Raw genomic sequence first — 20,547 nt, forward strand, 5'->3', positions numbered from 1 at the left:
GTCTCCATTTGTCTTTTGGTTCAGTTCTTAGTACACAGTGCAGAAACATGGGCACTCTGAACTATTGGACACATATTTGAGAAGACCTAAATAATTCTCCCTTGTATCAGCTCAGTGCTACAGCGCAAACAAGTCCCAAGTGAATAGAGACTTAAACTTGTCAATTTATCATGAAGTAACCTTATCAGGAAGATTAGTCCTTGTCAAAATCCTTATGACCTCTAGGAAATGGTAAATATTTCATTCAATAGACCATTTCAATATCTATTATTTTTTGAAAAGTTCATCTAATAATAATTTCTCAAATCATGCAAAGTATTGGTAAAATTAACAAAAAGGCAGACCTTGGGCAGCCTATAAAGTACATTGTGTAAATAATTTATTGGGCAAGAAAAAGTCTAGAAAGTAATTTCACTTCTTTTTAATGGCAAAATGAGTTTAAAGTCATAACAAACATAGATCATATCAAGCTAAGGTCTGAATTTGTCAGTAGTAATTATTTATTTTTAATTACATATAAATAAAATGAAAACCACTGTTTTGGGAGCCTAGTCCCCAACATATCAAGTCAAAGATCTAATGTGGACTTCAGTCTGGAAGAATCTGTTTACCTCTGGCTTAAACTGTGCTTATGTAAGTTAGACAAGCCATAATTTGATATGCTGCATTAGGAATTTACTATAGTTCATATCAATTGTAGCTCCAGTGAGTCACATATAATGACCTAGAGTTAGTTTACAACTGGAAACATGCTTCTGGCCTGTTGTTTATGGTTGTGGATGGGGTGGGAGGGTGCAAAATAACTTTTTAAAAAGCTAACATATTACTGGGCTGATGTTACTTGTTTTCTTATTCTGATATTCTTGTTTGCCTGTTTCGAACAGTGTCAGAGCCTGGGACAGAAATCTCAATGGAGAGTGTTGATGAAGTGGAGAATGTATCCCAAGCAACTGAGCGGGTAAGAAGAACATTTTATAGGTACTGTCTTGAATATTACATAATATATATTTGGTTTATGTACTCCAAGTTCATCTAGGTGAAATAGTAAATAGAAAAAATGGCATGCATAAATTAATTAGTTAATATTTTAGTCTAATGCTCATAGTGTATAACCATTATGGATTAAATTCAAGCTTTAAACCTGTCAGTATACATAATATATTTTAACTTTGAATCCCTATCTGGATTCAAAAGGGAAAAGGTAATCCAGAGTTCACATGGGTATGCAATTATATCTGCTAGCACTTTCTTAAATCAAATATTTTTTCTGGGATTGTATGCAAATACTTTAACGAGTTGCCACCAGGTTGGATATGTGAACTGTAAACCATTTTTTTCCCTTAGAATCCAAATCTCTGCATATCTCTAATAAATGTATATACACGAAACAGAAACAAATACCACTAACTGGAAAGTGTTAGGTATCAACTTACCTGATAGACTATTTGGCATGATCAGTTAGTTTTAATACTGCTGACCTGGATGGCTCATAACTTTTTTTTTTTTTTAACCCGCTTATGTTAAATAAACATTGTATTGTAAGTGTAGTTATAAATGTGTTAGCCTATGCCATTTAAACCAAAAAACTAACTGGTTTGAGTAAGCTAACTATGAAAGTGAGAGTATATAGAAAGATGCATTGTGCAAACAAGGAATTGTACTGGTTGGATAATGGCAATCAAAAAAGTAATATTTCATGACACATCATGTATAAATTTGAGCCTTGATTTTTCAGAAATTTTATTGACATTCATTTCACAATGTTTCTGTCCTTTCATATTTTATTTTTATTCAACAAATGTTGTAATTTTTAAAATTAGATATAGGATACAGTATAATTTAGACAAAAGAAACACAATTGAAGAATAAAGGACTGCTGTTCAGTTAAATCCAGGGATGATGATATCTACTTTTAACTAAATTTAAATAGTGTCTTCAATTAAAACAATTTCTATAGTTTTAAATTCCCTCCCTCCCTCTCTCTCTCTGGAACTGTTTCTCCTCTCTCAGCCAAGTTAAAGACTGGCTCTGAATCAAAAGAAAAAAACCTTTTCTTTTTTAGCACAGTGCTTATTAATGTGTAAAAAGGCAGTTAACACTTTTTTTATTTCAATCATGGAGAGTCACATCTGGAGATACAGGGTACAGTTTCAGCCAAGTAAAGATTCCAGCAGTGAAATTATCTTTTAAACTCTGAAGGTCAGAGTTGATGGGGTTACCCTGGGTCTTCAATAGTATAGTGGTGTCGAAAAATCAACAATGTGTTTTCTGGCAACTGCAAAATCTTTTATGTAACTACAATTAGTCTGCTTTTCACCCTTCTTCCTAAAGTTTCATTCTTTAAATAAGAAAATAAAAGTTATGGTGGCATATTTGGAAGCTCTGATGGGCACTGTGGCCTTGGGAACAGCAGGTCAATGGGATAAAATTAAGCATGGGGAAAACTTAATGATATAGGGCACATGAAGGTAAGAATGGAAGCATGTAGAATTCATGATCTTAAACACTCCAAATCCCTCCCCAGGTCTGCCAAATCAAAAGAAAAATTGGCCAAAAATGTTTGGTCCTTCTCCTTTTGGTAATGTTTCCTTTTCACTGGAAAATCTTCTGCACCCCATCAACACTGCTGGAGGTTGGGGACTTCTGTTGAGTAATGGCGGATTGAAGACAGCTCCATTTTTGCAGAGCTGACAGCTGCAGTGGACGAGAGCTGGCGAAGGATCCGGCTCTTCGGAACCATCTCTGGACAAAGGAGATGACTGGATCACCCACAAGCTCCTTACAGAGGCTCCCTGTGGAGAGATTGCAAACTAGCGATCTCCAGCGGGTTGAGCACTCTGGGAGTCATGGGAAACATCGAGCCTTTAAGGTTCGGAGCCTTAAAAAGGGCATTAGATTTGTTTACACTTCCTGTTTTAATTGATAACAGAAACTACTTATTATCAATTGATTTGGAAATTAAAAACCTTCTGAAGGGCAGGTTGCTGCACACTGGGAGAATTTCCTTCTATCCTTGAAGAAAGAAGATTTAAGTAAGTTTAAAGATTAAAAAGAAAAAAAAAATTGAAATAGCAAAAGGGAATTTAGAATGTTGACTGTGGAGAGTTAAGGGGCCAGACGGATCTGAAAGAATAGTTTTTATGGACTGTTTTAAATTTTATAAAAATGCAGCTGATGATTTTGGAATTAAATGTAAGAAACTGTACTGTGGGAAAGTTTTGACTCTGAAAAGAAACACAAGATAAGACTGGGCTTTGAAGAAGGAACTAGAGGGAACCAGAGAGTTATTAAAGAAGATACTTACTAACATAATGGAGAAACATGATCTTACTACAGAAGAATTTAAGATGGTTTGGGAACAATGTGTTCAGGATTTTTAAAACTTTTTGTTGCTCCTAAAGTGGAGTTAACAGAGATTGTAGAAGAAGAAAAGATTTTATTCGATAAAACAGAGGCTGAGGATGATTTGAATATGGATCTTAAAATGGATTTTTTAAAAATTGCCAGACTATAAAAGAGATATGGAAGACATAGAAAAAGATGTGGATTTGAAAAGGGACTTAAAAATGTTCGACTATAAGAGTGACATGGGAAAAAAAGGTGTGTTGGACCTAGAAATTATGCTGGTTGATGTTTTAACAATTAAAAGGACATCCAGATTATAAATCAAAAGAGTGACTCTGAGAGTTATCTTATTTTGGATCCACAGAAGGGAAGTATTAAATTTCTGAAGTTGTTCCTGAAAACAGACAGGGAGAAAATTATAAGAAATCATCATGTGGGACTATTTGAAGAAGCCACTGAAGATCAAGCTTCTTAAAAATAAGAAAAAGAACACTGGCTATAGGCTATAATAACAGAACCTTGAAAGCCTGACTGTGTTTTCCTTTCCCTCACTCTTATACGCCAGTGAATTGCTTCACATAATCAAATTACCTGGAGCTTTTTTGTGACACTCTCTTGTATTTGATTAGCTTGAATCATGGTTTGAGAAGAACTATCTCAGTATGTTTTTGATATTAATAATGTGCTGACAGGTTGCATGTCATACAGGGCAGAAAAGTTATAATTTCAATTAGATATCATTTGAAGTAAAATAAACTAATGTTATATTTAAGGATTAAAAATAATTGCAGCACTACAACAAACCTCTGGGGAGGATTCTTATTTTTAGATAACATTAAAAAATGAAATAGCTTAAATCATGTACATGAATAGCTCATGGAGCAAAAAGATAGAGCTCTAATAGAGAATGCTTAGAAGAATCCCACATATTAAATATTTCATTAGCTGTTTGAATAGTAATCAGCTTTCTTACTGCTTCCTTCATCAGGATAGCAAAAAAGAAGGATTAATTCATGGAATTGTAAAAAAATATTTTACTGCATTTTGAAATATTTGTGACAAGTATTTCTATTTTGGAAATTTTGTAAAGCTGATTACTGGAGACCACCTATTTTTTCTGTGTTGTGAAATTATTTTATAAATTTGCTGGTAACAAAATATTCAGAATAAAAAGTACAGTTGACCACATTAAATCTGGAAGAGCTAATTTTTAAACAACAATTTCCAGGCTTTAAACTTCTATCAATTATTTTGAAATGTTTTTTCCTTAGCACCTTTTAGTTTTCTTTTTCTTAGCATCAAGGGTATGGTAGTGCCAATTCTATACATCCGTGTGAGAGATATTTTTAAGGAAAAAGCTGTCTTTGAAATTGCTGTGCAAAACTTAGGCTTTGTTTTTATATAAGAGGGAAAGAAACATATCTGCGTACGGAGAGCCAATAGTTTCAAAAATGAGATGATCGATGTTGCAAAAGATGCTCAAATTGCACGCTGGGTCTACGAATTCAAAGACAGCCAGAGTACAACTTGCCTTTTTTTATTATCTAAAACAGGAATGCTCAAATTCCATCAGCCCAAGAGCTTGTTGGGGGCTGTACTCTAAAAATGGGCTTGACTCAGGGTGGTGGAATTGGGATTTTTAAAGGGTAAAATGCATTAAGCCCCAAAGGGTAAATTCACTGCATTCACTGCTCAAATACACAAAGCCCCAAAGTCTCAAAAATGATAATTAGTTGTTTTCAGGGGGTGGGGGGCCACAAGCAGCCTACAGGCTGCATTTTTTGCACTCTGATCTAAGTGGATTTTGTTGTGATAATACTACTGTATATGTAACATTTGTACATGTATATACTATGGCATTGCATAATAAAATATTCTAACACATTCAATCAAGCTTAGATTTAGTATATAGGGACACTATTTCTTACATTACATCCCGAACAATTACTTGGACTTCCCAACTTAGCAGTAATGATTCAATTTGGTGTCCCAAGAGAAGGAGAGAGAGTAAAAGTAATGGCATCTTCTATGTTGATCCTGTACAGCTCTTGTAGTTTGTCCTGGTTCCATATTCATATTGGTTCATTCTTTCTTTCTGAGTGTAACATCATGCCCCCAATCCTATACTCTGTATATATCAATCTCACCCTGGCATCTTCCAGGTGTGTTGGGAATGCATTTTCTAGAATTATGGAAACTGTATTTCCAGCTTATTTAGAAGCCACCAGAGATGCTGTTAGAAAAGGCTCCTCATCTTTCATAGGAGTGTACAGCCCTTAAAATAAGTGGAAATATATTAATTAAAGGATGGGCTTCTTGACTGAATTGAAGCATATTAAACAATTTGCTTTTAGCCTACTGATTCTATTTAGAGTTCAACTTTTTGTATATTGTTGTACAGATTCCTGTTCTTATGAGCCTTCATATTTTAGCCCCCAAAAGTATTACTTTTCTTGCTTTTGATAAAGTTCTTTGTTTTAGCAAAAAGAACTCAAATTGTAAGTCAACCCTTACCCATGAAAAATTATTAGAAGGCTTCATCACTATTTTTCAGTCCAGCAGCTTGGAGAGTGTGCAGTCATTTTTTGGAAGAAGGGTACTATAAATTTAAACTTAACTGACTCTCTCTCTCTCTCTCCCTCTCTCTCTCTCTCTCTCTCTTTCTCTCTCTCTCTCTCTCTCTATCTCCACATAGACATGCATACACATACACACACACGCACAAATTAGACATTAGTAATGGTTGATCTTGCCCTTCAATAGGTTTATATTAAGAATCTTTCTACAAACCCTTTTCCAATTTTCCAAGAATATAAGGAACCAATTAAAGGAGTGTTTGAATTTGGAACATTCATGCCAGGAAGAATTTGCCTGTAGTAACCTGAGTAAAGACAAAAATAAGTGTTATGTAAGTGAAGAAAATATTGAAGAATTGGGAAAAAGCTTTTTAAACACTGACATATGGCTGACTTTAGTTGCTGGCAAATACATCTTAAATCTATTAGAGTAACAGCTTTCTACTGTTGTAATAGCTGGGGTCTTGCCTTAGTTCAAAGTTAGCTAGGAGAGTGGTCAAAAGCCATTTCCAAAAGTAACATTGACAAGGACATTTTGATCATTTCCTTTGCTGGAAAAATGGGAAATTCACGCTAAGAAATGTTTTTCATATATTTTAACCTGGCTTTAAAAGTAACAGTAACATCAAAGAGAACATTAGCATTGTTTGGAGCAAGGATCTCTGTTACTGTATCCCCGCAAGCAAAAAGAGAAAGAAGATGTGGGAACGTGGGATATAGAAATAGACCTTTCTCAGTAACATCTGCACATCCTAGCTTTTCCTCCAGATTTTCTGTGATTATCTTAAAAGGCATGGCTTTTAAGGCATTTCCATTCATTTTAATTATATTGAAAAGACTTGAACGTTGCCCATTCCCTTTTGTCTTTCATTGTCCTCTAAGTCCCAATAAGTAATCATGAACCACAGTGTTTCAAGTAACAAAGCAAGAATTAGAAAATTGAAAAATAACTTATTTTTTCAGCAAAAATAGGTTTGTTTTGTCTTAAATTTTGTCACATGCAATTAAATGTATGAGATTTTCTATTGCAATTTTTCACCAAATATCTCCCAGCCAAGTATTTCACTTGTCTGGCCACTTCCCAAGAAATGCAAATGCTTGACATATTGATATGTTTATCTTTGGCCAAAATGGACATCTGTTTTGTGAAAAGAACTTAACTGACCTCCATAAATAAAACTAGGTTTGTTTTTATTATATTACTGATTTTTGCTGGATACAGAAGCTTCAACATTATTACCAGCAGTAGCTAGTGAAAGTCTCCTTTGGACCACTAGATGTCTCTGTGGAGTCAGATTTTAAATGACCTGTTATCTATTAATTTTCTTTGCTTTTCTCCATCTACCTGCTGCAGATCCCGCTTTGGGAAAAACAGTTATAGTAACAAAGAATGAAAGTCAAACATGGTTCTTAGTGTGCAATTAATGTTTCTGTATTGATACTTCAAAAGGACCACTTAATCCTGCAGCTGAATATAGCTATGTTTAAAAGCTACAAAAAGGTTCTTCTCTGTAAATTTCCAGGCCTCTATATATCTTTTTATAGCAAGTCTCTGGAGAATGATGTCAATAGCTTCGATGACTTTACAGATCGTAGGATACAACAAGAAACAGATTCTCAACTGAACTGTGCTTTGGTATAACACATACACACAGAAGAGTACATCACAGCAGGTACACTAGTCTCAGACCTGGGATGGTGTGCAAATTCCATCTTCAGTTTACACAGCAGGTGTATAAAGCAACTGTTCCCTCACTTAAAAGCACACACCTTAGCACTGTCTAATGGCCAAAGCTATTCTCTTTGTACTAGCTGGTTTGACCTTCAGATATTCAACCACCCCCTTAGTCTCTGGCTTGAGCATATTGTAGATAAGATCTGATTTCCATAAACTCTGTGTCCCCCAGCTTCCACACCTCCCAGAAAAATGGGCACATAAAGACTTCCTCGCTTATTCTGATCATATAGTAGAGGACAAGTAGTTTTTGTTCAGTGTAGGATCTTAAAAGATGATCCATCCGTCAATATTTGAACCCAACCCTAAACAAGTTGATCATAGTTTTATGCACATCAATAACAGAATATCATAGTAGGTATATAAATAGATCCAATTTATGCAGCAGCATTGATATTGCTGAACAGACAGCCTTTACAGTTAAGGGCTGTTTGAAGTTTTAGGCTGGCCAGAGATGTTTGACATGAAAATTAGGACTCCATACTGAAGAATCCTCTGTTGTTTTTCCAACTCTTATGCTTCTGAGGTTCATCCAATGGTAATTGTGCCTCCCTAGTACATATCTTCCCTATAACCAAATGCTTGGCAGAAGGAAGGAAGGAAGGAAGGAAGGAAGGAAGGAAGGAAGGAAGGAAGGAAGGAAGGAAGGAAGGAAGGAAGGAAGGAAGGAAGGAAGGAAGGAAGGAAGGAAGGAAATCTATAGATCTGATCATTGATTTGAACATGTAGGTTCAGTCTAATAACAGCAACCACATTCTATTTCCCTTCATGCATAATGTTATTTGTATGGATATAAAGAAGACCCACTTTTCATAGATTTCACAAGCCTCTCTAGAAATAAACATTACTTGCAGTACTTCTCACTCTGTTCCTCACTAGTAGCCCTATTCATGAATATTTCTACAGCAATATAACTTTAAAGATTTGATCCACTAACTGGAATATGTAACTTTTTTCAGTTATTCCATATGCATAATTTGGTAAATTGGGGATAGAAAGTTAGAAGTAGAAACAAAAGCTGAAACTTCTCTGAATTAGATCACTTCTTTTGTAAGAAAATATTGTGCAAAGTCAGTTTCTGCATGAGTAAGAAAATATGTGAATCTTTTAGCAGCTTTTCTAAAGTTGATTGATGTGATACTTAAATGTAGCTAGTGTTTCTTTTCTGTACTAATGCAGAGCTTCAGGGTTTAGATATCTTATAAACTCAGCAGATTATATAGTTATGGCTGACATTCCTCCTCCTACATTTTTTAAATATAATAGCATGTTTTATGGAAACATAATTACATTTCTTTTGTCAATAAGTGTTTAAATGAAAAACAGAATATCTTTTAACAATTTTGCTTTAATATCTGCCAAGATGTTTGTGAAGCCCAGCCTGATAAACATTTATTCAGGAGCAGTTCCAAGACAGACCGATACAGCTTTCTCCCATGTGGCTATTCATAGGACATTAATCACATGGTATTTAATTTGATTTGAATTTATCATCAAATGTTGGGAATTTGGAAGAGTAGTTATACTGCAAAGTATAGATAATTAATATTTTTAAATTTTACTTCTTTGTTTTCATGAATTACCTTCCACACCTGCTCGTAGTTTTGTTGGCTGCAATAAAAAAACTACCAAATTCACTTCAAAGTTTTTCATTTTAAAATCAACTTCTAAAATTAATTGATGAGTTTCAATAAATATAATTTTAAATATCACATTGTTCACTAGCCAAATAGCTGAATGTTTTCCTTGCCAACAGTGCTCTGAAGTATAGTAATGCTGTCATGAGTTGTTGCAATTATATAGTGTCATTGGAGATGCTTTTTGTCTCTAAAGGTAGTAGATTATATTCATATTGAAGTCAATTTGATGTTGACTTAAACTGAATGCCTTTCAGTGAAATGAATGGGTTCACACAAACTCTAAATCATCAGGATTTGACCCAAAATGTCGCCTTATATCACCTTGATCTTAACTTGTGGCAATGCTAAGGTGTATAGAAGAGCACATAGTACATCTCTGCTTCGCGAGCTGCATTGGCTGCCAGTTTGCTTCTGGGTCCAATTCAAGGTGCTTTAAAGCCCTTCATGGCATGGGGCCGGGTTATCTGAGGACCACCTCTCCACAATCACATCAGCCCATCCCATTAGATCCAGCAGGGAAGGTATGCCACGTGTTCCAAAAGACAGGGACTTGTATTTGGTTGGTACCAGGAGGCAGGCCTTCTCTGCCTTGGCTCCCTCCTTGTGGAACATTCTCCCCCCCCCGAAGTGAGGCTCGCCCCTTCCCTGCTGTCGTCTAGGAAGTCCCTCAAGACATGGTTATGCCATCAGGCCTGGCAGTCATTGGGAACCAGAGACATTCTTAGATAGCTCCCCTGTGATTGATATTCTGATCTCTTCGTGGGATTTGTATATTTTAAAATTTAAAATTTTTAAACTTTTTGATAATGTTTGCATTTTAATAATCACTTTTTAATCTTACATAATGATTGTTTTTATCCATTTGTTATTTTATTCAGAGTCACGTTGTGTGAAATGGGTGACTATATAAGTGTGATATATACATACATACATACCTGATACTACTAAGGTTGACTTAATTACTTAATTAAAAGAATGGGTCATCTGAGTTGTTATATAACTGTAAATGAATCCACAGTACACAAAATTGTTACTGTATTCTCCCTTGTTTTTAATTATTCTAGAATCAGCCAGCCTGGCCTCTAGACATTATGGGTTCCAGAAGTAGAGACTCTTCAAGTCAGAAACTATTAGAAGATTCACTGGCCACAAAAGAACTACAAACCATGGAAAAACACCTCTCTGGTAAGTGATATGCACAAGACTTTAAGACTTTTCTTTTAGAAACCATGCAGTAAATGTTTTGGGTGAATATGATAAGAAAAGGTTACCTGAACTGCTGTGCTACTCTGTTGTTTTTAAGACAGGCTCTGACAGTAGGTTGCATACAGCAATCAAAGGAAACAACTACCTTACACATATATTTCTATATCTCAGAATATTTCCCTGCCAGTGAATCTATAAGATACTAAAAGTCTCACGTCTGATGGTAGCCTTCAGCTGGGTGAAACTGTGCATCATAGGGCAACAGTGTTTCAACCAAAGTGCCTCAAATGGGCTAACTTACAGAATGCAACCAAAATCTGGGACCCGTTACTCCTATGGGATTGAAATTTGGGAAAGTTATTGCCACTTCGGTGCTGCCACGCTGCTGCTGCTTCAGCACTGCCACGGTCAGCCACGGTAACATGATCTTCCTTTCCAAGGCTCCCTGATAGCTTTCCACAAATCAAGGGGGAAGCTGGCAGGAGGTCTAAACTTGATCATGGAGGGTGCGCGGGTGGGGGAGACTTACAAGGGAGGGAGGGAGGGAGGGAGATTTCCAACGCTCCCTGCCAACTTCCCACAAGGAAAGTCAACGAAGAAGCTGGCAGGAAGTTGGAAGTCATTGCCGTTCCCACTTCTTTTTTGCCCACCCATGGTCATTCTGTTTCTCTGTTTAGGTAAAGAAATATTTCTGAAATGATGGCCCAACGGGTCACAGATTGTCTAGTTCTTATTATTAGTGTTAGGCAGCACTGCATACATTTTCCCAAATAACTCCAGAAAACCCAGATTTTGAAGGTGATAATTTTCCCTCAAGCCATTTGACTTTTATCCAGAGCATGAAGAATAATCCTTAGGTTCTTAGTTTTGCTATATTTACATGACCAAAATTGTCATGAGAAGGTATGACAGATGTAAGCACCATCAAGGAATGAAACCTAATTGTCATGGAATCTATCTTAAGCATCATCACAGAATGTTTCTTTATTAAGTTCTTGTTGCTACCATGTTCTAGAAAGCAAATTATTCCAATTGCTTATCCTTAGTTTCTATAGTTTAAAAGTCCTAAAAAATGAAACTACTGTATGAATACTTCTTAAGAACAGAGGAAAACTGAAATACACTGTTAGTTAATATCTAATACAAATGTCTATAACCAAAAGTAATTATATCTGGTATTTGTAAGTTTTTTAGGGTCATTATTGGAGACAGAATGCAGGTATAATTCTGCTAGCAAATTCATACATTTTATTATAATTTGGGTTCTGTTTTGAGCTGTTATTAGCTAAAAGAGACAGAAAAACTTCTTAACCTGATTTTATTCTTATATGATCTTCAATACATCTGCTTCCTGGCCTGTGTTGGTGATATTTAAATGGTGGCAATAACTATGCAACCCTATTCTTCCTACTTGACCAACACTAGCATAGGAAAGGCGGTGTTTCATCAACTCTTTCTCTGATTAAAATCTATATATTTTATTAGGCTGTCCTTGGGAGGCAGGCAATAAAGATTATTTTTAAAACGTGAAAAGGTTTTAAGGGGCTTCCATTAACTATTGATCTTCTCACCTTGCCTATCTGAGTTCTTATTGCTACTTGCCCTTTCCCCAGCCCATAGAGACATTCAGGCTCTGATGTTTAAATATTACCTTGGCATTCACAATGAACATTGGAAAACATGGGAAACAGCATTCTTTGTTATTTCCAATAGTAATATTCTAAGAATGCTTTTTTTTTTTTTGCCAATAACGAAATGCTACGCTTCCTTTTCAAGTATCCAGCAATTAGTTAGGATCTCTTGTTATCCTCACAGCCTCTTCATAGTTAATAAGGTTGCTGTATAATATTCTGTAACATGTACTTTCTCCCATTCAATGTCATTGACATGAGCTTATTTAAAACAATGAATCGGCCAAATACGTGCTCAGATAAGTATTTACTGGCACTGTTCTCTTTGAAATGCTTTGTTTTTCATTTGTGAAAGTTGATGTTAAAAATCAGATACATTCTATGCTAAATAAATGTAAACAGTTTTGTACTTGAAAATGGTTAAATTAACTGTGGAGAAATGATTTAAATGCTTTGCTTATCAGCAGAACCAATCAGTTTTTGCAGATAACTGAAGCTGAGCCAAAATTCTAATGGTTATTGAAACTCACTGAAACATAAATACTACATTTTTCCAACATACCATCCCACATTCACTTCAGATAAGTCATGAACCAAGCCCTTTGCAAAAACACAGGTTAATTTAATTGAAAGAGGATTCATGCACATTTGGTTTAACTTATAGCATCCATGTTATCATCTATTAAACCAAGATTTTTAACAGGTATTCTACAAATTTCAAGTGATATATATGTTTAAGAAGGGGTTGCATGTATATTTTAAAAACTTAATTCAAGGAAAATTATTAAAATGTTAACATAAAAATAACTCATTTGAAAATAACTTGAATGAGATCTTCAGATTATATCATTACAAGATTAAAGATGCAATATGAAATACATATTCGTATTGAATAAAGGATATTTTAGTGGTGTCTACCTATAGAACAAAATATAACAAGGCTGTGTATCATTAAAGAAAGATTCAGAATAATTGTTTTATTTATTTATTTATTTATTTATTTATTTATTTATCATATTTATATAGCCGCCCATTTCACGCCAAGTGACTCTGGGCGGTATACAACAGTTAAAAAGAATAAATACATAAAAACAATTACAAGTAAAAAACTATAAAAGCACACAAAATAGGAGGGTATAAAATTAATAAGGGAGCCAACGCAAAATCTCCCAGGGCTGATCACATAGCCAGGTCTTGAGGGACTTATGGAATGTTAAGGGGGGTTGAGCTAATCTCACTTCTGGGGGTGAGAAGATTCCACAAGGCAGGCACCAGAGCAGAGAAGGCCCACCTCCTGGGACCCACCAAATGTAATTCTCTGGCAGACGGGACCTGCAGCATGACTTCTCTGCCAGACCTGATGGAATGGGCAGATATAATCGGGGAGAGGTGGTCCCTCAAGTAACCCAGCCTCGTGCCATGAAGGGCTTTAAAGATCAAAATCAGCACCTTGAATTGGACCCAGAAGCAAACTGGCAACCAGTGCAGCTTGCAGAGCAGAAGTTTAACATGTACCACCCTAGGGGCACACATAACTGCCCGTGCTGCTGCATTTTGCACCAGCTGAAGCTTCCAGATACTCTTCAAGGGCAGGCCCATGTAGAGCGCATTACAGAAATCTAAACAAGTGGTGACTAGGGCATGAGTGACAGTGATTAGGTCCTTCTGATCTAGGAATAGGCACAACTGGCACACAACACGAAGCTGTGCAAAGGCCCTCCTAGCCTCGATTGCCACCTGCTCTTTGAGCAGGAGTCATGAGTCCAGGAGGACTCCCAGATTGCACACAGGTGTAACCCCATTCAATACCAAAGATGGCATAGCCCTAGTATCAGAAGGCCCCAAAACCCAAAGCCACTCAGTCTTGCCAGGGTTCAGCTGAAGCCTGTTGTTCCCCATCCAGACCCTCACAGCCTCCAGGCACTAGGATGAGACATTCACAGCCTTGCTTAATTTGCCAGGGGCAGTGATGTATAATTACCTCACCCTATGGTGATGGATGAGTTCACCCAGCGGCCTCATGTAGATGTTAAATAGGAGTGGGGGAGAGCACCAAACCCTGCAGCACCCCACATAACAAGGGCCGAGAGTGGGATCTCTCCTCCCCAACCACCACCGGTTTTGGACCTCACATGAGCACAGAATCTCATACAGTAATTTTGATAATTTTGTATAACAAAATATTGACTTGATCAGAGACCCTTTGAGATCTTATTTATCAAGTTTGTTCATAATGCTCTTCAACTGTAATTTTAAAACATCTAGCTTTAAAACAGTAGGCATTAATGGACAGTGCCAGTAATGCTTATTGCAAAAACCATACTTAAGGTTGCCTTTAAACTCTTCTGATTTTCTGTGGTCATGGAATGGGAAAACATGGAAGTCATTTAGTCCAACTTTCTGCCCACAGCATGACCTATTCATCCACCAAATGGCCACAGAGTAGCCTCTTTGATTTCTCCAGCGCTACCTCTAAAATAAAGATTCCCTGTGGAATGGTGTATGACCATTTCAGCCTGAAAGGTTGCATTGGGAGAGGGAATTTGGAAAATTTACATTGCCAAAGAGGAAGCACATTTCTGCTTGTATGAGCCATATTTGAGACCAAGCCACTGAATAGATAAATGGAGGAGAGGGTAACTCCAGCTGGACCATCCTTATATCTGTATGTTGAACCAAGATGTACATATGTAGACTTCTCTATGGAATTTTACTTCTCATGGTCATAATTGTTTGTGTGAAAACACAAAGAAAGCCTATTTGCTCCAAGTGGAAATTGGAGTTTGGCTAGGTGGCACTCTCCTGCTCCTCTTCATTGTACTTATATGTGGAATTAAATCTGAGGATTCAGTAGTTCTAGAGTTTACTTTGGATACAGTAAAGATAAAAAGATGGAATATAAAGTGAAATTAAATAAAGAATAAGTGATAGGGTTGGAGATATCAAATGGCATATCAATAATATGGCAACAACTGCCTCATAAACCTGCTCATGATCAGCGGGGAGAAAGGAGCATGAATGGATTTGACATAGCAAGTAAAAAAAGTCTGAGCTGTTGACCAGGTAACAATATCCCAACCTGTGATTCTAGAGAACTATCTTTTCTTCCAAGATTTTTTATCTACAGCTTATTGCTTGATAGGATGCATTCAAGGCTGGAAAGTTTTGACTAATCAACTACCTTGAGCAAAAATCTGAAAATACAATTGAGAATGAAAGAACCCTTTAATAAGGTTATTCCCATTTGAGGGCAGAGTTAATAGTTAATTTAACTATTGCCAGATTGTCAGACAGCCCTTAAAATATGAAAAGTCTGCTTATTAACCATTTCCTGCTTTACAAATGACTATGGGTAGGAGTATGAACCAACACAAGATTTTGTTAAGAAACTGACTGCGTGGAAACTGTAGGCACAGGAAGTGATTGAATCATACTGCCAGATTACAGAGAAACAAGTGCAGAGCTTTTCAATTATTTAAAAGAGGAGCTATAACATGTTTGTGTATGGTCATGTGTGTGCACATATATCTTTATTTATATCAAGGTTGCAGGCATATTTTCCCCTACCACATTTCAAAATACATTTAACCCTCCTATTGTTTAATCTGCAATTTCTGGGAAGAGTGATGAAGACAAGAGAACTATTCTATATTGGTACAGGCTGAAAATAACCAAAAACTTATCAAGGGATATTGACAACATTTTGAAGTTTGGTTAATGTATTCATGTCCCCCTTTTGGGGGTTAGATGAATATCTAGTAAATGTCATCTTTTTGGAGTTCAGTAAGAAGTTGATGAAATGCAAAGTTTATATGAGCTGCTGGATTATGATAATCTAATTTACATAATCTTTGGATATGGAGCCAAAGCTGAGGAAGGGGAAATAATTATGTTAACTGTTCATAAATCTGTTTTTTCAACCTTTAAAGATAATTTATGAGTTTGTGATTAAGGTGTGTTTACTTCTGGAAAGGAAGTCTGAGACAAAATGGTATGAATAATAATTGATGTACTTTGGGGAAATAATGAAGAAGGATGAGACATTCCAAAAATGGTTTATCTTGTGTATGCATGAAGACCATGGACTCACTTTGAATCTGTATGATACTTCTTCCTGGCACCCCTTCAAAAAGCATAAGAATTGATTGGAATGGGCTGATTGATTAGAGAGAATGAGAAATCAAAAAGAAATGTAACCTCTTCTCTCACACTGAATCTATCAAAGAACTTCAAATGTTCATGCTTAGGAGAGAACAGTGTACAGTAAACATGCAAAACCCAACAGTGCTAAGAATGGGAAACTTTGTCTCTTGTACACTGACATATTTCACATATTAAAAAAACAAAGCAGATTCTTTTTTTCCTTTTCAAAATATGACTTTCTCTGGATTTCCAAAGCACCAAATCATTGATTTCATTTCAGTGGGAATCTCATCATAGATTCTCCCAGAAGCAGCCCAATTTGACTGGGAACTTGGGAGTGGTTTCATAAGAGTGATGCCTCAAAAGGCATTTAAACCTTTTTAGTTGAAAACAACTTGACTTTCCTAATAGCAGAGTGTATTAACCATTTGTTTGTGTTAGAATGAAGCTGATTATATATATTATATAGCTTTTCTTGTTTTTCTTCCATTATATTGCTTAATTTTTGCTATATACAGACATTGCAAAGGACCTAGCGCTGTGGGAAGAAGGAAGGCTATCAAGAAATACCACTGGACAATCAACTCATGTAATTCCACTAGATCACCAGGGAAATTTTAAAGTTACCCTCAGCCAGGATTCAGGACCAGTTCAGAGTGGGAAAGATGTTCAGCTCCAGTTTCAAAAAAACAAATCACCACCATTATCCAGTAACAATAGCCTGCTAGTCTCCAGTGTCACAAACAGTAGACCTCAGTCTTCCAATACACAGACCAACAGATCTTCTGGGCTGCCAACTCTAGTAAACAGGTCTGCAACCCCAAATACTTTGTTACAAAGACCTGTTTCCCCTAACAACCAAGGAAACAAAGAAGGAACCATTAGTATGCAAAGAAGCCAGTCTTTAATATCAAAGAATCAACTTGGAAGGACCATCAGCACTCCTGCAGGGCATCCTGAAACAACTGGAGTTGCTCTAGGAAATATCACTCAAAGAAGCAGTATGTCTGAAGTAAGCTTTTTGAAAAGAATTATAATACTATAAAGCTGTAACACCACTTCACTCTTCTTTCTGTATTAGCTTTATGATTATGCTCTATTGCACTTATCCTTGATTAAGATTAATTAAAAGCAAAAAATACCAGGTAGATCGGAATGAATTCTTTATCACATTATTTATATTTATTATAATTTAATGCTACTTGCTGGTAGCACTTTTAATTGCTCCCAAAATTCTGTGTGTAGATGCATCACAAACACACATGCATCACAGTACATAGCGTGCTATGTATGTGTGTCTATTTGTGTATGCATTTATAGAATTACTCTATGTTTCTTTTCTGTGTTTGGCTTGAAAATTAAACATAGTGTCTGAATGCTTTGTTTTTGTGAAATATTGGCTTTTGGTCTTCTAAAGAGATTCATATGCCTGCTCCTTTCTTTCTCAACACAAACTCTTGTGGCATAATGATTTATCATCCAGTAGGTTTTTGGCGTTCCAGGGGCTATGTCCATAGCCAACAACCAAGAACTAGTCCTTAGCTCCTCCTACTCATCTGTTGGTTTAATGCTAGATTTGGAACTGTAGTTGTATCATAGAATAGGTTGGATCTCCTGGAGAAAAGATATCCTAAGCAGTCTTTAGTTCTATCATGCTTTAATTAGCAATTTAGTCTCCAATTCTGTATTCTAACCATGCATGCTAAGCTGTGCTATAAAAAGTGCATAGCACTTGAACAACACAATTCAGAACAGTTTTTATCATTTAGTTTCCTTGTTTTCCAAAGTAGGGGCCTCTAGCACACAGTTTTCCATGCCCCATTTCTAATAGATGAAATGCTTTAAAACTCTTCCTTTCCTTATGGGAGAAAGCTCATTATAATCAGGTTTAAAAAAACAAAAAACAAAACAGGAATACGTGAAGAATTTGGCAAAGATTAGCATGTCAGCTGCAAAGTTCTTTTTGTAAAAAGTCCAAGATTTTAGTTTTGCTATCCTGTCTGAAAGAATTATAAGTTGCCTGATGATCTGAGTGCTTCTATTCATGCCCTCAGTTCTGTTGGCATGGAAAATGCAATAGGGAACTTGCAGGTGTGTTACATTACTAGCTCAGTTCAGATTCAAACCAAGCAATATAACCTAGATAAATGTTTTTGTTATTGCTACATAATGTATAAACCTATGGTTTAAATTCTTTTCTACACGCACTTATACACGTTTAGTTTTTAGTCTTCAAATCTTTCTCCAACTGCAAGACAGATATGTCTGTGAATCGTATCTTTACTGTTTCCTTCAGCCTTTTATGAAGTGTAGATTCTTAATGCTTTATCTCTCCAGAACATTATTTGTTGGAGTCTGTGATAGTATCTGGATATTAGGTTGGCAGCGGGGAAAAAAAATACCCAAGCAACATGCTTTTGTTTTCTAGTTTGCTGTGTTTTGCTACTAATATTGAAAGAGATTCTATTTTTTGTGTGTTTGTTTGAACATTGGACATTTAAACAGTTGAACATTTATTTGTTTTAATGTCCATTTTCCTTCCTCAAGGGCATAGGGAAAGTCAAAGCAAACTTATAGGAAAAAAAAACCCCAATGTCTCAGGACATTGCAAATGTCAGTTGGCAGGTTGCACAAAACTGTACACTAGCTTGCAAGTTACTCTCTGGATTGCAAATCAGGGCTTGCATAGAATGGGGTGAGAATCTTTGGAGTAAAATTAGGCTTTGAAAGGGAAGGAAATGAGAGAGTGATTGGGCCATTCAGAGATTCAAGAATGAATGAGAATGGTGACTGCTTGATGGGTATCTGCTTAGAAAAAAAACCTGTTTATTGATTTAAGTATAGGTCAATTCATAACTGCAAAGGAATCAATAGAAATCTAAAAGTATGATTGATTTGATTTTTTTAAGATGAAAGATTAAGTGCATTAGTGAAGGATAGATGGATAATGAGATTTTTGGAATGAACGTCCATTTCTCAGTGGTGTCAAGGGTAACTTAGGGAAAAATAAACAGGGAGAAAAGGAAAGAGATGAAAGAAACTACAGTGAAAGGAGAATGAGAGCAGAGAGAAAACTACAAATCTTGTATGCAGAGGTATTAAGAGCATACTGTAGGTTTACACCCAACACAGTGAATGTAAAGAAAGAGAAAATAGAAGCTACTTGGAACTGAGTGAAAGGAATTACGTACATAATGTCACAACAGTGTGTGGATGTGATGCTCATGGTGAGTATGAAAAAAGTATGCTTGATAGAAGGATCAAGTGAAAAAGGCTCCAGATGAGAAACACACATATAAAAATGCTGTAAAAATGAAAATGAGAAGGATATAATGTGGTGTAGAAACAAGTTCAATGAACTTAGTGTAGATTTGTTTTAATATTATTTGCCTGAAATTGCTGCACAAAGTGCTTTATAAATCTCAGATACTACTTTATTTTCATGAACAAAAGTCTATTTAATAAGAACTTCTTTGCTTGTTTCCCTTTTGCCTAACTCACTGCACAGTCACTGCATTATAAACCAGTGTTTCTCAACCTTGGCAACTTTCAGATGTGTGGACTTGAACTCCCAGAATTCCCTAGCCAGCTGGCTGGGGAATTCTGGGAGTTGAAATCCACAAAGCTGAAAGTTGCCAAGGTTGAGAAAGATTGCTCTAAACCAGTGTTGTCCAAACTTGGCCACTTTAAGATGAGTGGACTTCAACTCCACTGGCTGGGGAATTCTGGGAGTTGAAGTCCACTCATCTTAAAGTGGCCAAGTTTGGACAACACTGCTCTAAACAATATAGCCAGTGTCTAGGAAGTCATCCTCTTATGAATTCTGAATTACAATTGCAACAGTGCCCCACAGTGTGAAATCATGTCCTCCCTGTTTGGTGAGCAGTTTAAAATTGTGGGCCATTTGCCTGAAGGAAATCTGGATTCTATTATAGCTTACATCTGTTCAATGTATATCAACATTCATTTGTTTGCTACTTTTCTACACAGAGTTGACCTGTCAATGTGTCAGCTTTGTTGGGGATGTCACAAAGATTAAAGAAAGAGTAGAAGGTTAACCATATGAGCTTTACTTGATTAATTAAATTTGCATAAATCTACATGTCCTGCATTGCTTCCAGTATGTAGAATGCTTGCTGTTGGAAGTTGTGTTTGGCTCCACTCTTTCAATGTTAGGAAATCTATAATAATGCATCTCTTTTGCCAGGCTTTTAATTGTTAGGTGGTTTTGGTATTGTATTGTATTTTTAAATTTCTGTATTCTGTTTTTG

General features: G+C 36.1%; 1 protein-coding gene across 1 annotated transcript in view; it reads left to right on the forward strand.

The window, feature by feature from the left end:
* CUNH8orf34 (chromosome unknown C8orf34 homolog) overlaps positions 1 to 20,547 on the forward strand; it is an 84,950-nt gene that overhangs the window by 57,173 nt on the left and 7,230 nt on the right. The window contains exons 10-12 of the mRNA XM_088130646.1: positions 885 to 958; positions 10,361 to 10,481; positions 16,795 to 17,288. Of these exons, the coding sequence (XP_087986772.1) occupies positions 885 to 958; positions 10,361 to 10,481; positions 16,795 to 17,288 (689 nt within the window). The remainder of the gene's footprint in view (positions 1 to 884; positions 959 to 10,360; positions 10,482 to 16,794; positions 17,289 to 20,547) is intronic.

The sequence above is a fragment of the Python bivittatus genome, unplaced genomic scaffold, assembly GCF_059951505.1.
Source record: "Python bivittatus isolate LINGU-HERP-01145 unplaced genomic scaffold, Pbiv_v1 ctg000840_np1212, whole genome shotgun sequence".
NCBI lineage: Eukaryota > Metazoa > Chordata > Lepidosauria > Squamata > Pythonidae > Python > Python bivittatus.